This window comes from Cydia fagiglandana, chromosome Z (genome assembly GCF_963556715.1).
Source record: "Cydia fagiglandana chromosome Z, ilCydFagi1.1, whole genome shotgun sequence".
Classification (NCBI taxonomy): domain Eukaryota; kingdom Metazoa; phylum Arthropoda; class Insecta; order Lepidoptera; family Tortricidae; genus Cydia; species Cydia fagiglandana.
Window position 1 is genome coordinate 42059390 of NC_085959.1, and position 22440 is coordinate 42081829.

Here is a 22440-nt window from a genome sequence, read left to right on the forward strand (position 1 = left end):
CCAATAAAATTTATTTTTTATGAACAAATACATTCAAAACATTGGAAAAACAAAACAATTTTTTTTTATTTTGGCGAAATTGACCTAAACTCATAACTATTAAATTTTTTCCTTCTTTTGACCTCAGAAATGCGTGGTTAAAATTATTCGGTTTCCTCATGTTACACCGTGTATGTATGACCTAACAGGGGATCGTATCGATATTTTATTAATTAGTTTTTATTGTTAGACAGCGATATACTTCGGTCTTAGATTTTTATTTTGAGTTATTTTATGTTTTGATTAATAATATGGATATACTACTACTGGTAATAGTGGCTACAAATCTTCCAATGATAACCAGCTACAATTTGAGTATGGTTTGTATCCTCGTCTTGAGTTAAATTAATCGCACACTGTCGATCTTTGTCTAAAAACGTCCTCTTGTTGGGCACCGCTAACCCGAGAGGCATCGGCAGCTCATTTCTAATCCGTCTGTCTGCAGCACTGTTGGCGCACGTCCACGTGACTACAGCGATCAGTTGCTGGGTCTCTAGGTTGACGACCACGTGCCCCAGCCCGAGCAGGGATCGGCGGCAAGCCTCGCTGCCGCGGTTGTGTTGTTCGACAGTGCAGGAATGGACGCAGGGCACCTGGTAATCGATAGGGTTCGCCGGAACTGGGTATATCTCGTTACAGACTCTGTTGCTCGCGTGCATGTTATCCAGCCTGTATAGCTCTTGAGTCCCCGGCGGCCCTTCCTAAGATATAAAAATAACAATTATTATTCGGATAGCCAATCAATAATTGAGAAGTAAATTATTAATTCCGATTCTTAGGTATTTGACATCAAGGCTATGTCGCTTTCGTTTGACTCGCGCTAGACTCGGCCGAGGCTTCCGACGCTTCGTTTTATATTGAAAGTACCACGTGATCACCGATCAGCCGTCATAGAATATGACATGTTGGACGCCTCGGCCCGGACACGGCTCGGTCTAGCGTGAGACATCCTTTAACTTTGATTCAACGCAACGCCAACCAAACATTACGATTCTTACCAGATTATTAATGAATCCTATCACAGTTAAGTTTTGTGGGGACTCGGTTGTGAACTTTTCGAAAAAATCATATGAATCGTCGTCGGGTCGTGGAACTTCCGAGAACCTGAGATAACCGGCATAGCTTATGCTACCCTGTCCCCACGGGTCCCAGACAACGATCAGCCCGACGTCATCGAACATCTGTTTTGACGGTATCGCCGGAAAAATAAACGCTTTCACGCCTATTTCTCGGTGCTTGTAAAGTATAGTTGTATACAACGCTTTGGCTCTGAAATAACAACACGGTGATAAGTAGGTACAGTCAGCAGTAGAAGTTGCTAAGCGGGCGAGGTGTTAAAATGATCTTGACGCGACTCTATTGTTAAGAGAATAGGCATTAAGAGCGTGTCAAGGTAGGTCATTTTGAACACCTCGCCGGCCTAGCAACTTCTGCTGCTGACTGTACTAACTCTGGTAAACACTAGTTAAAGTTAAAAAATGTTAGGTTCTTCCACTCTTTCCGTATTTTGAAGCTTGCCACTCGTTACGTGCTTAGTGTTAGATATCACTTTGGATCTGTCAAGGAGAAGTAATCCGTAATCAATCAGTTATTGTACAATGACGTTTCCACTTTAAACTATTTCATTGCAAATACCACGCAGAGTTAGTTTGGTCAACCTCTGTTAGCCTTATATTGTAATTCTTCTTTTTAACGTAAAACCATTGAAGTATAATTTAGACAAATCAAAAAACAGATCCCTTATAAATAGGACCACACGTGCGTCTGTCTGTCCGTCTGTCACAGCCCTTTTTCTCTAAAAGTACCGGACCAATTAAGTTGAAATTTGGTACACACATGTAAATTTGTGACCCAAAGACGGACATCGTACGTAAACAAATAAATGTTAAAATGGAGGCCACTTTTGGGGGGTAAATGTGAAAATTAAACAAAATATGTTTTTAAACTATACCGTGTTACCCACATATTAAACGAAAGAGCTCATTTTGTGAATCTCAGATAGGTACCTATATTTTCTTTTTGTAATTTTAGAATGAATAGTTTAGAAGTTATTTGAGAAAATAGCCAAAAAATAACCCTTTATCTCCGAAACTACTGGGTCTAAAATTTTAAGAAAAAATAAACAAAATAGTTCTTTACCTATAGATGACAGGAAAACCTGTTAGAAATGTGCAGTCAAGCGTGAGTCGGACTAATTACTTAGTTTTTGATCCGACCCCTACGGGTTTTTTAAAGGCAATTCACTCGCGTGTCACATATAAGAAATACGGTTTACCTTTATTTTATTTTGCCGTCAATTTTTCTGCATATTTTCGTTTCACGGGAAATTTTTCAAGTAATTTCATATCGCAAAATAATCTTTACATAGAATATTTACTTCAAATAATTTTAGTTATGATTAGTTACGTATCACCAAAAATTTAAAATATTAGTTTTGTTTCAAGAACAATGTGGTCATGTAATTTTATTTCACAGAATCATCAAATCACCAAAATTGTATATACAGAATAGTCATTTAGACGAATTTTATTTATTTAGTGGTTAATTTAACGCACTCTGCTTCTCTGGAAGGAATTCGTTTTTAGGGGTTGCCGTTCTAACCTAACCCACTTTTCTGGCAACAGTTCGGTTTCTTGGGGGTCGCAGTTGTAACCTAACCTAACCCACTTTTCTGGCAACAGTTCGTTTTCTTAGGGGGCGCAGTTCTAACCTCTAACCCAATTTTATGGACAAAGTTCGTTTTCTTGGGGGTCGCAGTTCTAACCTAACCTAACCCACTTTTCCAGCAAGCGTTCGTTTTCTTAGAGGTTGCAGCTCTAAAGTAACCTAAACTCCTTTTTTAGCAATTTCAGTGAATACTACGAGTATGTGAATGGTAATTTAGTAAAATAATAATTGTTGAAATTAATATTCTGTGAACTGTAATGTCGCACAAATTATATTCAATGAATAATAATTCTACAGTCAGTCTTTTATTTTATTACAAAATCTTTGAATAAATATTCAGAATTTTAATCAAGTTACAAAACATGTTTCTTTGAAATGAATAATCGGAGAAACAGAATTAATTGTAACAAAAATATGCGATTCGATTATTCTATGAATAATTTTATGCATAATAAAATTCTGCAAAAAATTTGGCGGTGAAATAAGGGTACACCAAGAAATACATTGTAAAAAATTGGGTTATGTACGGAAAGCGAGTCCGACTCGCACTTGGCCGGTTTTTACTTGTAACTAATCACTGTAGGTAATCACCATTAAAATTGATATCTGAGGATCCGCGAAAGGTACCTTAATAATATATGAATTCGTAGTCAAAGTTTGTAAAAAACGGCCGCCATTTTGAATTTCTTCGTTTTGGTATAATCATGTTAAAATCCGGAAACACTTTATCAGCACTAGTGTCTGATCTACGAAACCTTATTGCTGGTAGTGCCATTATAATTGATGGTGAATCCTTTTACATCGAGACATCGAGTGGTTTGGCAATCCAAAGGAAAATGTATCTTCCAAGGCTCTCAAAATGTATGCACACCTCCTGATATTGCGCAAGTGAGATGACATGTATTTAGGTGCAGATTAAGGTATTGAAACTATTTCTAGCTTCTTCTTCTTTTTATTCCTTAGCGTTCGTTCCGGCTTATTGCCACGGCTCGTGGGTGCCTGGTATCCGCTTTGGCAACTAATTCCAGCAAAGAGAACTATTTCCAGCTTGCTGGAAATTAACTCTTCAAAATGCTGTTTTTGATTGGCTTAGGCACATTGACCACAACTGGTTCTATCTATAGGTGAACGTATACAACTTACGTGACGATACATCTGGCGGCCGTAATAAACACTCTCCTCTTGATCGCAGCCGCCGTGCAGATGAGCGGCTCCAAGACCTGATTTTTGTGGTGGCCGTGTATCACCCTCGCGACCCACGGGTAATCGTCCTCGTTGACCAGCGTAGCTCCATGTTGCTCCATTTCCGGCATCGGGCAGAAATCTGGAAGCGATCAACAGAATCGCGTAACTACTCTACCACCAATGAAACGAAACTTTTTCATAGACTTTCCGTCGGGCAGTTACACAAATCTCTGACATTGTGCTGGGACGTCAGTTATCCGCAACCACGATCAGTTAAACCTGCGTCGAAACGTCTGAAGAAAGGTAACAAACCCCAAGAAAAGTAACAAATAGACCTGGTCATAAATATGTTTTAATATTTGTGATCAAAACGCGAGTTTTGAATGTTACATTTTATAACAGCCTCCTGCAATACCTAAACAGTACCCTAAGGGTCATGGCACCTGCCGTTATTAAAAAAATCAAGAAAAAAATCACTTACGAGTATGCACTTCTCAATGATAAATAAAATACTATAACGATACCTCCTAAGTATAATGAGGCAAGTGAAAAACCAAGATTTAACAGGAAAGCTGTTCAAACGTAGGTATAATGGAATGTAGTAGCTTCCTTTAACTGTAACTTTATGTGTCAATGTAGTAACAGGATTTGTCCTGGCGAAATCTCTTAGATTATGTTTGCATTACCTATACTAGAGTATACAAGTATTGTAGCGGATCCAACAAGCTATTTATCCAGTATAAATTACGTCTATCAAGTTTTAGAATACTTAAGTAAAATTTGATTCAAAGTAGAATCGCATATATGTTACTTCATTATCAAACTATTTACAATATAATAATAAATAATTGTAATTCAAATTGTTATAATAAGTTTCTTTTCAACGTTATTCTTTATTATACAAAACTAAAATAAGTTTTTAATAAATGTACACATATGTTTTTAGTCTAAAGACAATAATATTGTGTGCCCTCACAGGGTCTCATGTACTTACCGTTTTATAATTGTAACACCTTACTGTATTATGAACATGACTACTACATATATATATATATATATATATATATATATATATACAATTATACATTGAAATAAAGAATAAAAAAATTCAGCATGAAATTTCAGTGGAAGGTAAATATCAATATATTTTAATCATACATAAATATGCAACAAACGCAAAATCATAAATTGACACCTCGGCCCGGGCACGGCTCGGTCTAGCGTGAGGCATCCTTAACTTTGATTCAACGCAACGCCAACCAAACATTACGATTCTTACCAGATTATTAATGAATCCTATGACAGGTAAGGGTTGTGAGGTCAAGATTTTCACTGACCTCACAAACCTAGACAGATCTCAGTTTTTCATTCTAGACCGTTTGCGATGTAGACTAATTGCGATTTAGGCAAAACAGCAAACTAGTCATTTTGCGTTCTAGACCATCTGCGGATAACCCCACGAAAGGTTCAGCCTGTACCGTTACGCAAAAGACGGAAGAAAAATCACACTAAAATATTTTCACCACACCAACTTGGAAAGGCTTACCTTGCACTTCAAAAACGGATAGCAAAGTTGCATTTTATTCACATGTGAATATGAATGATTCCGGCGCGCGGTCCGCTTGCCGTCGCGGGTCCGCGGAGTGGCGCAGGTCCAGCACACGGGGCGACACGATGGCTGTCTGCCATGTACTCACGAGTGTGGCGGAGCTGCGGCGGGTATTCCGGCGCGCGGTCCGCTTGCCGTCGCGGGGCCGCGGAGTGGCGCAGGTCCAGCACACGGGGCGGCACGATGGCTGTCTGCCATGTACTCACGAGTGTGGCGGAGCTGCGGCGGGTACTCCGGCGCGCGGTCCGCTTGCCGTCGCGGGGCCGCGGAGTGGCGCAGGTCCAGCACACGGGGCGGCACGATGGCTGTCTGCCATGTACTCACGAGTGTGGCGGAGCTGCGGCGGGTATTCCGGCGCGCGTTCCGCTTGCCGTCGCGGGGCCGGGGAGTGGCGCAGGTCCAGCACCCGGCGCGTGACGAAATTCGTCTGTTCTCTTCCCCTTGCTTGCAGCTTATATTGGGTTCGGAACCGGTGTCCGGTACCTCCGGTACATAATATTGCAAGTGAAACCCATAAACATATAATCAGCATTTTTAATTTCCGCAGGATTCAAAATTTCTGAAAAATATTTATAATTATATTACGCATTTCGTTTAGTGACAAAATAAGATTCCTTGAAGTTTTATTATTAGAGCCTGCGCGGAAAGAGAAGAGTAGTGGACTGGATAGGGCCCAACACATTACATGACTCTTGCATAACTTTTGAACAGATTCTATATTGTTGTTATTTTTTTCTAGATTGAATGTCATGTGAACCGATTTCAACAAACTTGATTTTAATAGTATTAAGGAAGACTCACGTTAGACCGGGCCGTGGCCGGGCCGGAGCTTCATTTTCCACGGAAAACACCGATTGGTCGATCGGTGATCGACGTGATCACCGATCAGCCGTCATGGAAAATGACATGTGACGTTTCGGCCTGGGCACGGCCCGGTCTAGCGTGAGTCATCCTTTATTGTAAAATTTAGCTTAATAATTAGATTTTTTTATTGTAAAAAAATTAAAACAAACGTTTTGGAATGTACAATGTAAGTTCTTTCAAATAATATCCCACTTGATATAGTAAATTACTAGACTTTTAAATTTTGCTCCCTTCTTGATATCGTGCAATTTCCATAGTTAATAAAAATATATTGAAAAGAACCTATTAATGTATACAGCCGGCGTATTATGGATAGCTTTATCCATCTTTATTCACGTGATAAAATAACTGTCACTTTTTAACATCATGGGATATAAAGTGACGGACACCGTTTTATCACGCTGTCACGTAGACAAGAACGACCATCATTCCGTACAGGTTAGCGTTGTTCATGTTTTGACTGTTCCAAAATTAAGTTCGATAACCTAAGTCGTTCTTGAGATATTTGGCAATGTCACAGGCAGACGGACGGACAGAGTCGCACCAAGGGTCCCTTTTTTGTACCTTCTTGGTACGGAATTAAAAAGGGTACCCCAATGGTGTCACTTAGACAGACGTCTATCGGTCTGTCACAGGCTTCTTGCTCCGAAACTGCTGACGGCACGATTCGGGAAATGAATTAGAGATTAACTAGATACTACATAAAGAAAGGTAAAGGCTAAAGGTTGTCTGGAAGAGATCGCTTTTTAGCGATAAGACCGCCTGTTGTTTAACCTCTTCTTCCTGTATTATTTGTATTGTTTTCTGTAATGAGGTGTGCAATAAAGAGTATTTGTATTGTATTGTATTGTACATAGTAAAGATATGTGACGTCCCACGGGAAAAGGTACCTTATGGCGGTTGGCGTTTACGCTATTACGCCGCTCCAATATTATTGCGGCGCTATGCGAATAAGCGCCAGCCGCCATATGGTACCTTTTGCCGTGGAACGTCACATATCTTTACTATTTTATATCTAGTGAATCTCTAATTGATTTCCCGAATCGCGGCGCCAGCCGCCATAAGGTACCTTTTGCCGTGGAACGTCACATATCTTTACTATTTCATAATATCTAGTGAATCTCTAATTCATTTCCCGAATCGAGCCATGAATCAACATGTGTAAATTTGGTACCTACACATTATTAAAATAATTTTCAACATAGGGGCCACTGTTATTGAGTTATTATAAAAATAAAGTGCAAACTCTATCCTCCCATTAAGTACCTAGGTATATCAAATTGGAATCCCCTTTCTCTGAAACATGTTTATAGTTAATAGATGTCTTTTTATGTAAATACGAGTATTACCATCCTTCCCTTAAATCTTCTATAAGCTATAAGAAAGTGTGCAATGAAGCGTGAGTCAGATTAAAAAAGTACGAAACTCTTTGGGCGCGAGTTCGACACGCACTTGACTGGTTTTTAATTATGGTGATACCTTCCTATATTATTTATTACCGAACTGATTAGTTCAGTGTATGCCGTCGCATGAGCGAGTACGCACGTCGCACGTTGCTTACGTACAGCCCCGTCGTTTTAACGAGGTTCTTGAACTTAGTTTAAATACTATAATTATGAAGATGGCTTCTAAGGTTTGAACATCTAGATTTGAAAGGTGACAAATGTAACATCGTATAAATAGTAGTATGGTTTTAAAATGTCGGGATCCACATGAGATACCTGCTACTACCTGACGATGTTTGGCATTGTTATCTTTTGTTAAACCCAATCCTGATTACCTGTGCAAAATGAAATGCAATAACAACAAAAGATTCTAAACAGTAAGATGAATTACATGCAATGAAAACTGACTACGTCACCAAAAAAGGCACGACGGTACTTCAAAATGTACTAGAACTAGATAATTAGAAACGTTTCTCTATCGCTTCTCCATAATATGTTAAAAACAACAGTTTTACTTACTAAAGCGGTCCTGTGGGACTTCATCCTGTATTGCTCGAAACCTTGAAGCCGCAAATTATAGAAAAAGGCTTTTGAGCTCTACAACGATCGTTGAACTTTCAAAAAACATCGAAACCCAATCTAGAATGTTGTCAAAGAAACATCTAGATGCGTATGAGTTGATTGAATTCCCAAACACAGTGCCAAGTATGTTGAATAGTCGGCAAAATCTAACATCGCACAACATATGTAACGGTTAGTGATAACGAGCACCTGCGGACACAATGCAGCCCTACCGCGGGTGCACAACTCGCACACGACGCGAGCCGCGGACCGCGCGTGACTTCCCACCGCCTTCACTGTACAGAGACTCGAATAATACTTACTAACTCGACTGGTCATCGAGATTCACTAGTAACCAACCAATAAGAACGAAAAGAAGCGCGTACTTTTGTCAGTCAGTTTGTGGGAAAATAGGGCAAAATAGTCTAAGCAAAAAAAACAAAATCGCTCTCCTTTTGATGCGACTGGAAAATCATATTACTTTTGGCAAACGGGTTTTCTTACCTAATTTGACCCCGCTAAATCTGAATTTGCCGGTTGTCAGATCGAAATCAAAACTAGGCCAAATATGATCATGATTTCTGGACGACCCCTATAATTACGGCTCGCCACCCACTTCAAACAATCTTAATCTTGAAATCACGAATTCCGAAATGCCATTATTCCGAAAATTTTAATTCCGATTCCACGTGACTCTTATTTTCTATATCCCCATTTTTTAAATTCCGAATTTATTGATTCAACAGTTTGTTTTCGTGGGGTCGCAGTTCTAACCGAACCTAACCCACCTTTCAAACAACAGTTAGTTTTCTTGGGGGACGCAATTTTAACCTAACCTAACCCACTTTTCTGGCAACAGTTTGTTTTCGTGAGGTCGCAGTTCTAACCTAACCTAACCCACTTTTCTGGCAACAGTTTTTTTGTTGGGCTCCGCATCTGCTCCGGCGCTACGGGCATAGCAGCCCCTTCGCCCTTGCGTAGCAAAGCGCAGGCACTAATGCTCGCCTCCGCAGCTTCGGCTTGCTGGTCGCCTTCGCTACGGCGGTTCGCTCTGCACTTTGCTACGGCGGGCGAGGGCTGCTTCCCCTCAGCGCCTCCGGCTTTTTACATACACTCTAGGGGTAGGACAGACAAGACCACGTGGGTAGTGGGGTGCTCCGATTCGGATTTTGGTTAGTTAGACTTAAAAAAGTGCGTTTAAGTCTTATTTTGAAAATCACGAGTTTCATTATTCCGAGTTTACAAAAGATCGAATTTCTGAATACCGAATTACTTTATTTCCGATCGGACAATAATTTTTCGGAATAGACAAATTCGGAAAAAATATTTTCGGATTTTTTCTAAATCGGAACTTTAAGCTTTCGTCCATATGAAAATCGGATTTTAAGTATTCGGAAATAACACGGTCGTGATTTTCTTCTTTCGTGGTTTTCAAAGTCGTAATTTCGATATTTCAGACATATAAAAATCAGGATTATGAAAATCGAGGTTATGAAAGTCGGAAAAACATATTTCGGAATATTTGGGTGTTCCCGTGTTCCCCATTGCATTACAAACATGATAGTGTATTTAACTTTGACGTAGCATATCTGTATAACTGGCGCCTTATAAAGGGTTAAAGTCATGCTAATTTAATAGTAAAATCATTGATTTCATAGCAATTTCGCAAGAATTCAAAAAAAATTGTAGTATGAGATGAAACTTTATGTAATTTGTTTGTTGCAAGACAATGAGGAGGCACACATACTCGTGCAAGCGCTGTAATATTACCGAGCTTGCAATAAACAGCGAACCCATGCATACTGATGGCTGAGAGTCCACAACGGGCCGTGTTGCTCGCGCCGCTGACCGACTACTTACTGCCTCTCTCGGACCAGTCGCTAAAGTGACCCGACCAACACATACTCGTGCAAGCGCTGTAATATTACCGAGCTTGCAATAAACAGCGAACCCTTGCATACTGATGGCTGAGAGTCCACAACGGGCCGTGTTGCTCGCGCCGCTGACCGACTACTTACTGCCTCTCTCGGACCAGTCGCTAAAGTGACCCGACCAACACATACTCGTGCAAGCGCTGTAATATTACCGAGCTTGCAATAAACAGCGAACCCTTGCATACTGATGGCTGAGAGTCCACAACGGGCCGTGTTGCTCGCGCCGCTGACCGACTACTTACTGCCTCTCTCGGATTAGTCGCTAAAGTGACCCGACCAACACATACTCGTGCAAGCGCTGTAATATTACCGAGCTTGCAATAAACAGCGAACCCTTGCATACTGATGGCTGAGAGTCCACAACGGGCCGTGTTGCTCGCGCCGCTGACCGACTACTTACTGCCTCTCTCGGACCAGTCGCTAAAGTGACCCGACCAACACATACTCGTGCAAGCGCTGTAATATTACCGAGCTTGCAATAAACAGCGAACCCTTGCATACTGATGGCTGAGAGTCCACAACGGGCCGTGTTGCTCGCGCCGCTGACCGACTACTTACTGCCTCTCTCGGACCAGTCGCTAAAGTGACCCGACCAACACATACTCGTGCAAGCGCTGTAATATTATCGAGCTTGCAATAAACAGCGAACCCTTGCATACTGATGGCTGAGAGTCCACAACGGGCCGTGTTGCTCGCGCCGCTGACCGACTACTTACTGCCTCTCTCGGACCAATCGCTAAAGTGACCCGACCAACACATACTCGTGCAAGCGCTGCAATATTACCGAGCTTGCAATAAACAGCGAACCCTTGCATACTGATGGCTGAGAGTCCACAACGGGCCGTGTTGCTCGCGCCGCTGACCGACTACTTACTGCCTCTCTCGGACCAATCGCTAAAGTGACCCGACCAACACATACTCGTGCAAGCGCTGTAATATTACCGAGCTTGCAATAAACAGCGAACCCTTGCATACTGATGGCTGAGAGTCCACAACGGGCCGTGTTGCTCGCGCCGCTGACCGACTACTTACTGCCTCTCTCGGACCAGTCGCTAAAGTGACCCGACCAACACATACTCGTGCAAGCGCTGCAATATTACCGAGCTTGCAATAAACAGCGCACCCTTGCATACTGATGGCTGAGAGTCCACAACGGGCCGTGTTGCTCGCGCCGCTGACCGACTACCTACTGCCTCTCATACTGCGCGGCATTACCTACCTATTTGACGTTGTCAACATGCGCGCTGTTCGTAATACACTTGGGGTCATTTTTAAGCCCTAGTCAGACTTCTGTAGTTATTCTAGTTAAGTTCAAATGATGATGATAACGTTAGGCCGTTAGAACGTTTGGGCTATTAAAATCGCTGCCAACTTAGCTTGGTCTAACTCTATGAGTGTTCCAAAGGACTACGCAGGAGTACTACGCAGACTAGTCTGTATATTACAAAGGACTACGCAGGAGTACTACGCAGACTAGTCTGTATATTACAAAGGACTACGCAGGAGTACTACGCAGACTAGTCTGTATATTACAAAGGACTACGCAGGAGTACTACGCAGACTAGTCTGTATATTACAAAGGACTACGCAGGAGTACTACGCAGACTAGTCTGTATATTACAAATGTATGTATAGAGATAGACCAAGAAAAGTGTGCAGCGATTTTGATAGCCCACACAGTGCAACTGTTATTTATACGTCATAATTTCATAGAAGTTTGACGTTTAAAATTACACCTGTACTGTGTGGGCTATCAAAATCTCTGCAGACTTTTCTCGGTCCGACTCTAGTGTCTATCGAGGCAAACACTCGCTAAGCAAGCAATGGCAAATGGCACAACGGAACCAGCGATATTCCCGCCGCTACCCGAGGCCCAAGCAACTCGTCACCATGAGTCCGTACAGTCCGCACCAGTACCAACCTCGAGTTATACTGGTTTAGCGAATGTACCTGTACATTTAGCAACCTGGCTAACTACAGCCTTTCTTCTCTATTTGTATTCAAATTCGGATGCCGTGTTTCTATCTCCTTTAGAAGGTATTATACCTAACTTTGCCAGAGTAGATAAGTTTGGAGCCAAATTTTCGATGCGATTATTTCTGGAACGCTGTTTCGTTTAGATTTAAGAGGATCTTATGTAAAATGTGTGGGTGTGGTGTAAAATTTTATCGGGTGTGGTCTCAATTTATTCATTCATGAACAATTTACATTGCATTTCAAATTTATAGATACCTATAGGTACCTATATAACGTTTCTTATACCCATTAAATATTATAAAATACTTATAACATATCGTCAGGTTAAACAGAGAAATTATAAGATTTGAGTTGTGTTTACACCACTTTACACTATAAAAGCACAGGTATGCACCTAAAATTATTTTATTGTAAATATTTTTAATTTACACAAATAATGGTCGTAATTGAGAACTCCATAGTTTCCATACTTTATTATGTGAAACCTGCGGAGCGCTTATGTGTGGTGATTTCAATTGCCTTATGTGCTCCGTCTATTTGAGGTGGTCTGTGAGAATCTGCTGAATCCAACACCAGAAGGTAACGTAGCAATTCGTAAATACATGCAGACATTCATGACATGCTACGCTCGTAGCGGTGCGTCGTAGCTCTACGTCGTAGCGCTACGAGCATAATTTTCTCGGAGTCCGATTCAAATTCAAAAATTTGTTATAGTTTTGATCTTATTTTGACCTAAAAGGTCAGTCACGCTGATTGGTGCATGCGAAATGAAGTAAAAGTCGTGTGTAAGATGTGCATCAATCAACTGTCAAGGTCATATCAAATTCAGTTCAAAACCAAAAAGAATAATTAATCTACCTATGCAGCCGCCACGTGGAAGCCATAAATATAATTTAACAACGTGTGTAACTTGTGTGTTTGTGTGTAACCTGAAGGTGATACAAACCTATTTTGGGTCATGTGGCTTGATCAGATCAAAGTGGTTCGTCAAACTCAGAAATGGTAAGTTATATTATTTTTTCCAGTGTCGTTATTAATTTGTATTATTTTTAATATACCTAATTACTTATTTCTCTGTAGTTTTATTAACACGTTATGGATATTTTTACCTGAAATGAAGATTCATTTCTATTCAATTTATTTTGTTTTAATTAGAGCTGAATAAAATTAAGAGTAAAAAAATAAAATAATAAATGGTGGTAGCCTAGCTGCGGAAAGAGGTAACAATATCCGCACACTAGTTCTGCTCATCGCGTCATGCATCCATGTCGATGAGCAACAACATCGGAGACAGCAAACAACCCTGCTTCACACCAGCTCTGACTATACGATCACTCAACTGCCTTTTATGCATGACTCTACAAAAGGAATCCATATAAACATCTTGTATAATTGTTATGATCTTATCTGGTATAGGTGCCTACCTCTGTTCCTAAGTTTGCGCAATTTTACTTGTCCACCTAATCCTGCCAAACGCCTTCTTGAAGTCCACAAACAGAGTGAAGAGTTCGCTACGCATTTTGTTGCACTGCTCCAAGGTTATACGTAGAAGGCAGATAAAACGCAATTGCAACAACACTCTGTGCAAGACAAACAGCTGTAGGGAATCCTCAGACAGTCTGTCTTGGCCCGAGTAAAATAAACTTAGGTTTATCTTACCCCACATTGACCTTATATCCTTGTCATATGTTTTGCCGTAGCGTTAAAATAATTGAATGAAGTGTCAGAGGCTACTCGTACATTACTAATCAACTCTGAAAGGAATACTATATTTGTCTTATACAGGTTGATTCAGGATACGTGAGCAGGACTAACACTGCGCATTTCGTAAATTATAAGCAACTGTTTCGTATCAGTATTAGTGAGGTTAACGTTAATTTTCTGGTCGTGTTGAAAAAAAAAAGCTATTAAGTTATTTACGACACGCATGGTCACCCTAAAATTAGAATACTAAACTACCGATATTCTGTGAATTTTAATAATATTATTGATAATTTAATAATTTTAGTTTAATTTTTTACAGTGATTTTTTTTATAATGAATAATGAAGTACCTATTTGTGATTTTAAAATCGTAATTTAGAAGACATATTTAATGTACAGAATGTACCCACTATCCCAACACGACCTGTAACTTTTTGTTATTAATAAAATATTTGTATTTGTTTGTATTTTGTTTGTATTTGTCAAATTGAATGTCATCACTGTCATCACGGTCTGGTTACTTTTGAAAACTCGTATCTCACTCAAGTTAGACAATTTATTTTTTTTGTAATCAAAATGCTGTCATTGCAGTTAAAGAGGTTTTATGTTTATCAATTAGGTCTTTTAGGGGGGGTCCCTTTGTTTCCCATAAAGTTTTAAGTCATAATGTATTGTTTGTCATATTATTGTTAGTCATAAAACTGAAACGGTTAACTTTTCAGGATTTTCGTAAGGATATTCTATAGATAGGTTAGGTTAGGTTAGGTTTGTATTATGTAAATCCTGAAAAGTTACGCGTTTCTGAGAAAAACCAATTATGACTAACGAAAATTCGGACAAACAATACATTATGACTTAAAACTATTTGGGAAACAATAGAGACCCCTTTTAGGGTAACCATGATTGTAGAGAATTAAATTTGCCCTCATCAAAAAGTTAAAAATAGGAAAAAGTGTGGTTGTTTCACCTAAATACGACGGTGATCGATCAATTAACAGTTACTGCGTGTGCAGGATTAGCCCTGCTCACGTCTCATGAATCAACCTGTATATGTGAAATCCTTTATAATTATATTTATTATTATGTTACAAAGCACTCCTCTATGAAGAGTCTTGAAAAATAAACGGATTAACTTAATCGACGATAAGACGAAGTAATTGATTTAAGCGCCCTTTTATTTCTCCAACTTTTTTTGTAATTAACTCACGTACAGTATCATAGATTTTTTTAAAGCCGACCGTTTAGAACTATGTGCTTTCATAGCCCAAATCGGTCAGCTTAATACATTTCAACTATACATATACTACAATATAATAATAATTAACTGTTTAAAGGATTTAATTGTACATTTACATAATTTACTATTTGTGTAAATACAAATCTTATCCATAACAGATTCATAACCTGCTATTTATGCACACAACTCGGGGTATATGACCTAAGTCCCGCAAACTTAGGACAAAGTGCGAGCATCCCTTCTCGCGAGGCAGGCAGGCGAGTACCTACTTATATAATATACATATTATGTATATATATATATTATGTATACCTATTTACAAATACCTACCAATATACGTAATATTAAACTCTTTAGGAGGGTGACGTTATTCGTTTAAACGAGCAATTCTTGTATGTATATTTATAATTATATTTTAGGGTTCTCGGAAACGGTTTAACGACTTTGATGAAATTTGCTATATGGGGATTTTCGGGGATGAAAAATCGATCTAGCTAGGTCTTATCTATGGGAAAATGCGCATTTTTGTGATTTTGTATGGTGTCCCAGATATTTGAGTTATTATTGAAAAGAAGATTTAACGTTAAAAAATCGACCACCACTTTTCACACCGGCGACGGTTCTGGCTATTGGCCTGATTCAGATATCTGTTATTTTTTAGAATTGGTTTTGATGCGACCTTGACGATCGTCTCGGTGACCGGCGCGCGCATGTCAGGCACGACTTTCAATTCACTTCGCATGCACCAACCAACGTGAGCAATCTTCAGGGTCGTATCAAAATAAGATAAGATCGGTAACAAGTTAACATTGAAGTGACTCTTGTAAACTGTAAGGAAGTATTCGATTTAAATTCAATTTAAGCTCTCCAAAGGGCCTCTACGTATTGGATCTATATCCCCACGCAAGCCTATTAAAAGACCGGGATTAATAGGCCCGCGAAATCATACATGGAGTTATTAATAATCCTCACGTATACCTAAATTGTATGTTTATCGGCAAAGAGCAATAAAACGTGGTTAGCGGGGTATCGATTCTGATGGCCTTCGCTTGCAAACTTCATCTACTTTCAATTTGAAGGTCCTTGATCGCTGTCTCCGACCAACGGCCTGTTTCATACTTTAAGATACTTACGTCTAAAAATTGCTAAAGATACGATATGGATCGGAAATGTCAGTGTCAAAAGCGACGATTTTCAAACAAAATTTCTGGCGTGTCTTAAATTTCTACTCAAGCCTCGAGCATTAACAAAACCCTATAACACCGTGATAAGTTCCACCGGCACCGGTGTTCAGCGATTGACAGTTAACACGCACAATTGGTTGCGTTCCCAAATGTTTTATTCATAAATAGCCGTTATTTAATTAGTCTAGTACGAGTATGAAGCCCCGCCGAGCGCCGCAGAGTGTGCCCTCGCATAATAAGTGGAAAGTAGGTGTCTACTAAATACCAACAATATTATACAAGATTATTTTGTTATTGTTTTATTATGGGGACGTCCCTGGATTGCGAAAAAAGCAGCCAACAATTTCGAAGATTTCGGCAATAATAAAATGTCGTTTTTAATTTAGGGCCAAGATGACAATGGTACAACGACAAGCGAAAAGCGAAAACAAAAACTGTATCAGGATCTGATGCTATGAAAAGCATTTTTTTTGTAACAAACTATCAACATGCAAATTTACACGACACAGCGGTCAGTGAACACGCATAATGGGGTGAGTTGAGTAGTTACGCCATAGGCCATAGGGGGTGATTAGTAGTAGTAATTGTAATAATCACTTTATTGTACTCGTACACAACACAACTACTACTAAGATAAATATTTAACAGAAATAACTACTACTAAGATAAATATTTACTATTTGCCAATAGAGTATCAACATAATAAAGACCAAATTCGATGCTTAACTTAAACTTAATATTTCTATTCACCCCTTTCTGGTGTCTATCGACCCTGTTTTAAGGATATGGCGAAAACAGGTAGATTTCTTTGATTTTCTCTGTATTGAGTGGGAAAAAATTGATTACACAAATGCAAAATTGAAGAAGTAACTTTTATCATTTGATTTTTGGGCGAAAATCGTCCTTGAAGTACAAAATCGTGTCTTTTCACCCCAGTTTACGGTATTTTTCGCCCGTGCGTCTCGCTTGCGCTAATATGTAATAAATATGTACAAAAAGTGTGTGCAAAACACAAGCTTTGGTTTCGATTGTAAATGCGAATTGCCTGCCAGGTCACTACTGAAATCAAAAAGTAGCCATGTTATTATTTTGTTGTCCAGCCAGGCATGTCTGTTTCTCCTTAATTAAATATTTATTTAATGGATGGCTTCTTTTGCACACTTCTAAATACCTTAAAGCGTTAGCGTGATATTAGATCTGTGACACACACACACATCCACCCCTTTTTAATCTGCCTGCCAGTTAAAAACAAACGGCCTTCGTCAACCAAAATGAAATATAAATCCCCGACATTTTGCTTAATGTTTGTGACTTTAGGGAAGAAATAAATGTTGCCGCGAAACCTGATTGCTCCAGGAAATCATAGAGCAGGTGTGTGTGTCGACACACAGATTACATTACAAATGTAAGATACGCTACTCAAAAATACGGGGCGTTTTTTACTTATCCTGTAAATATAATAAATATTATTGACATCCTGACGTCTAGATGTATGAAACAGTATAAGGGATATAGTGTATGCCAAAAAAAGAGATTATTTTATCACATGTAGCCGTCGTAATGAGTTGTATGGTTACCTTAATACTCACAACTTTATCTAAATAAAACAAAACATATACCAAAGTAGACTCTTCGTGAACTGGTACACAGGTAACTAGGTACTCACCATTTGAAACAAAAATAAGCTATTCGAGTGTTCATTCATTATCACCACATTATAATAAAACTCACTTGATTGATTCCTCATACAGCTAATGACCATTTATTCAAATAAGTAGTGGTTGTTATTCCGAGTAGGAACAAAAAGCAGCCGATTGAAACCGCAACGTGTACTTTTATAAATTTAACAACATGTAAGTTGAGGAAGTACCTAAAGACGAAATTAAAAAAAATCAGTTTCATATTAAATCTATTGTTCAAGACAACAGAAAACCGTCATGTAATTTACGGGTGTTATGCGTATAGGGTTGATTTAACACCGCGAGTGGCGAATCGGTCATGGCCACATTTAATCTGAGGCGTGTCCTGGGGCCCGGAAACGCGTCAGCCGCCGAAGCCACTACTTAATAAAATTGTACCACTTTATTAAGACGCACGCGGCAGCATGTCTTTCATTCGTGATTTCATGTCTTTTTATGCCTTTTCATGTTTTTCGTTTGTTGGTTACTTACATTATATTTTTTCAACACTTGTATTCTGTAAAGTGAAATATTATGAAAGTAAGGCTAACTTTTAAGGCGTGTCCAGATGGGGAAAATTTCTTGCCAAACTGATTAAATTGTCCGGTAAAATCAGGCCGTGCGGACGCAATCGCCAATTTGGCTCGCCGAATATGACCGATATCAAAGATGAAATGAGGTGCGAACGCAAGAATATCAATTTGTGACGCTAGTATTCGCGTTTGGGGACATTTTTTCTATTTAAATTGCGCAGTTATCGCGGCGTTTGCGTCCGGATCACCTGATTTGATCGGAGAATTTAATCAGATTGGCGAATAATCTAAAGGCTTGTCCAGACGAGAATAAATTATTATATGGGCGGTATGATGAAACGTACCTATTATTAATAAGTTTAATTCACTTTCGCAGAGCTCGCTTAAAACTTATTATACATAAGTTTAATTCACTTTCGCAGAGCTCGCTTAAAACTTATTATACATAAATTGATTTAATTATCTGTGTATGGAGTGAGTGTAATCTTAGGTGGCTGCTTAATTCTCTAAGCATGCTTAGATCTCCTTCGTTAACAAAGGGAAAACTGTCTAGGAATATCAACTATAGCTTGGCAACGCGCTAATTTTACTGAAAAAAGTGTCGGAATGGAAGTTAAAATATTTAGTTGCTGTGGAAATACAATCCATGCGGTGCCTATTATTTACGACTTCCACAGGAACTACACAACATTAGCCTCGACTCGATTTATGTGTCGCGCTTCTGTGAAAGGGAACTTTCAGCATAAGGCGCTTACGTGTATTTATAGATATAACGGTATAGTTGTGACTGTGAGAGTCGTAAGCGGCAACTGCATCTAAGTCTATTTTTGTTGAGTATTTGTGGGTAAAATGAGAAAACAACAAAGGTTTTGTTTAAGCGCTGTGGTTGGTTGAAGTGATTGTATGAGGCTAAGACCTTAAACTATGTCGAACTACTAGTACATACATATAAGTATAGTATACACACAAGACGCTGAATAGTTGGAGGCCTAGCGGTAAAACTACTTTCATAAGGTGGCTAGGTGGTAAGCATAAGTTAATGTTAAATAGTATCCTTGTTCCTATAGATTTAATTACGTTGATTTATACATTATCCGTTGATGAACCTTAAATAAATAAAATAAAAGTTGTAAGTCGATGGTCCGGGTTTCTCAATTCTGATTTAACCAAGGCTCGGAACCGGTTTTTTCTTCATACAAAAATACCGGTATTATTACGTTCTTTTTCGTTCTTTGGTTAAATATTTCATTTTTAATGGGACAATCTAATAATACGAAGCTGTTACCTAATTACATAATACAGTCCTACGTAAAGAGCATAAAATAATTAAAAATAATGGGCTATTTCGGGTTTTTCAAAAAAACCGGTTCCGAGCCCTGGGTTTAACAATTTGTTATAGTGTTGAACTGATTTGGTCACGCGCGACTTCCACTTCGTTTCACAAGCACCAATCAAATTGTTAAATTAAGTAAAATCTTAGAACTTATGTACTAATATAATATATGTATACTGTAGGTACTATATCGTACATAATATACCTAATATCATTAGAAGTAGCTATTTACGAGTACCAATCGCTTTTTAGTAAAGAGAAACATCATAAGGAAACCAGACTAAACTCAAAAAGGCCTAGTTTTACCTCTGAGTTAGAAATTCAGATAAAAGTCCCTTGTAATGCCTGTATGAATTCCTGGGATTAGGTTGCCGAAGCGGACCCCGAGCTTAAAAAAACAGTATAATTTACCTGCACCAACAAAATGGTCCATTCCACACAATCACATGCGATTTCACAGGTCCATTACTTTCTCCGCCTCTACTCCAACCACCCGAGGCCTCCCGAGACAAATGGGTAATGTTAACGATGGTAAGCGTTTATGCTAATGGTAATAGCCCCGGGATCCCGTCCCCGGGGCGCTGTTCTGTAGAACTACCCGAAGATACCAGTATCAGTACCCAGGCAGGTAAGTAATGGGACGCTTTTGTTTTGTCACCGTAAGTAGGCCGATTTTAATTTTGTTGTCGATTTTTCTAAATCATTTTTGGGTAAAATTTGACTGGTTTGAAGAGTATCTGATTCTGGGCGGAATAAATACGAAATCACAACCTGTTACACAACCGATCACAGCTGTAGGTACATACTTGCCTAATTTTTCCTTGAGTTACCTAATTATTTAGGAGAATAGAATTAATTATTTTATTATTGTTATCAGACGAAATAAAACTTCGATAACCAATAACAATCAGCCCATGCAGAGTTTTGCAGGATAAATTATTGTGAGAAAAGTTGATGTCAATCATAGGTACCTATTTTAAAGTGACTTCAATGGCTACGTATATGTGTAAACTATGTTCAGTCGAAAGTTTCAATTTATGACCCATTTTGTAGGTACCTTGTCACAGAGACAATAGGCCCCTTGCACGAACTATAGGGGAGAGCATATTGCTATTGTTTATGCTTTCTATGTAGCCTACAAGATGGCAGAACCTACTAGTTATGCACAAGGAAACGTACCGACGAGAATGGTAGATTGGTAGCAATTGCTTGGGCAATGTACATGTGCACACATGTTTCCGATTCAGGCCACAAGATGGCAGACCCTCCAACGCGCACGGTCCCTATAGTGTGTGGTCTCTAGCGAGTTTCATATTGACTGTCACTGTGACAAGGTACGAAATGGGTCATAAAATAATCGTTTCGACCGTCATCATCATCATCATCATCTCAGCCATAAGACGTCCACTGCTGAACATAGGCCTCCCCCTTCCGTCCGTTTCGACCGTACCTACGTGTTATTATCACATTCCCTTCTATATTTTGAAACGGATAACATGATTGTAGGGATTGTAGGGCGGGTTGCGCCACGCACAACGTTGAGGTGACATTCGGATGTCAACTCAGCTGCATTACTGTTGCGACATTACTGCGGCGTCGATGGCGCCGCTGTAGCTGGTTATTTGGGACTTTATCAAATGAGTGACGTTTAACGTCATTACTGCGGCAGTAATGCGGCGGCGAACGGGGATTTTGCCTAATTCAGTTTCCAGTTAACGAGGTTCCACTGTACAGTAACACCTAAAATTCACGTAAAATTCTATACATCTTGGCAAATTAATCACGCACCGCCTGCGCACCGCTCGTATTATTTATCATATTTTTATTACCCAAAGGACTGCATAAAAATGAAGTAGGCACCTAAGGAACAGACTTTAATCTGAAATATAAACTTACAATGCCAAAAAGACTCCTAATGTAAAAAGATTAATGACAATAATGCTGACGTCCTCAGGAGATTGTTATACTATACGATGAGTAGGATAGTTTTTACCCGAATGCAGGACAGCAGTGTTGGTCAGGAGTAGGGTCCTATGGGTCCTGTGCTTTCAGACTCGACTCAGGTTTTCAGACTTTTATAATGGAGACGAAACTTAAACTCTTTTCAACATTTTTTGAGCCGAGTCTTGTAGACTTGAGGCATCTTCGGTGATACTATTAAAAAAAAAACTAAATGCCTCCGCGTTTAATCACACTTTTAGGTCACACTAACCCCTATTGTATGTAGTAGGTACCTATATTTCTTTCGTCGAACCTTTTTGTACTAAATACGTAAGTATACCCTGACTTTGCTGATTATAATTATTTTATCTTAAAGTATCTACACAATTTCAATATTATATTTAAGCCAGTATAGATATCTAGAATTGAATATCTTAAGCTTTTTAGCTGGATGAGTATGAAAGGCAATACTTGAAATTATTTCTTCTACCTACCATTTATCCTGCGAAGGGCCGGCCACTCCGACGTACTAATATTATTTAGTCTGCT

At 39.2% G+C, this 22440-nt stretch overlaps 1 protein-coding gene across 1 annotated transcript; it reads right to left on the bottom strand.

The window, feature by feature from the left end:
• Positions 1-1162: 1162 nt before the first annotated feature.
• LOC134678140 (uncharacterized) lies at positions 1163-4019 on the bottom strand. Its single transcript, XM_063536591.1, has 3 exons — positions 3850-4019; positions 1204-1308; positions 1163-1172 (listed from the first exon to the last, which is right to left on the bottom strand). The coding sequence occupies exons 1-3, from the start codon at positions 4017-4019 to the stop codon at positions 1163-1165; spliced, it is 285 nt and encodes a 94-aa protein (XP_063392661.1).
• Between the last annotated feature and the right edge of the window lie 18421 nt (positions 4020-22440).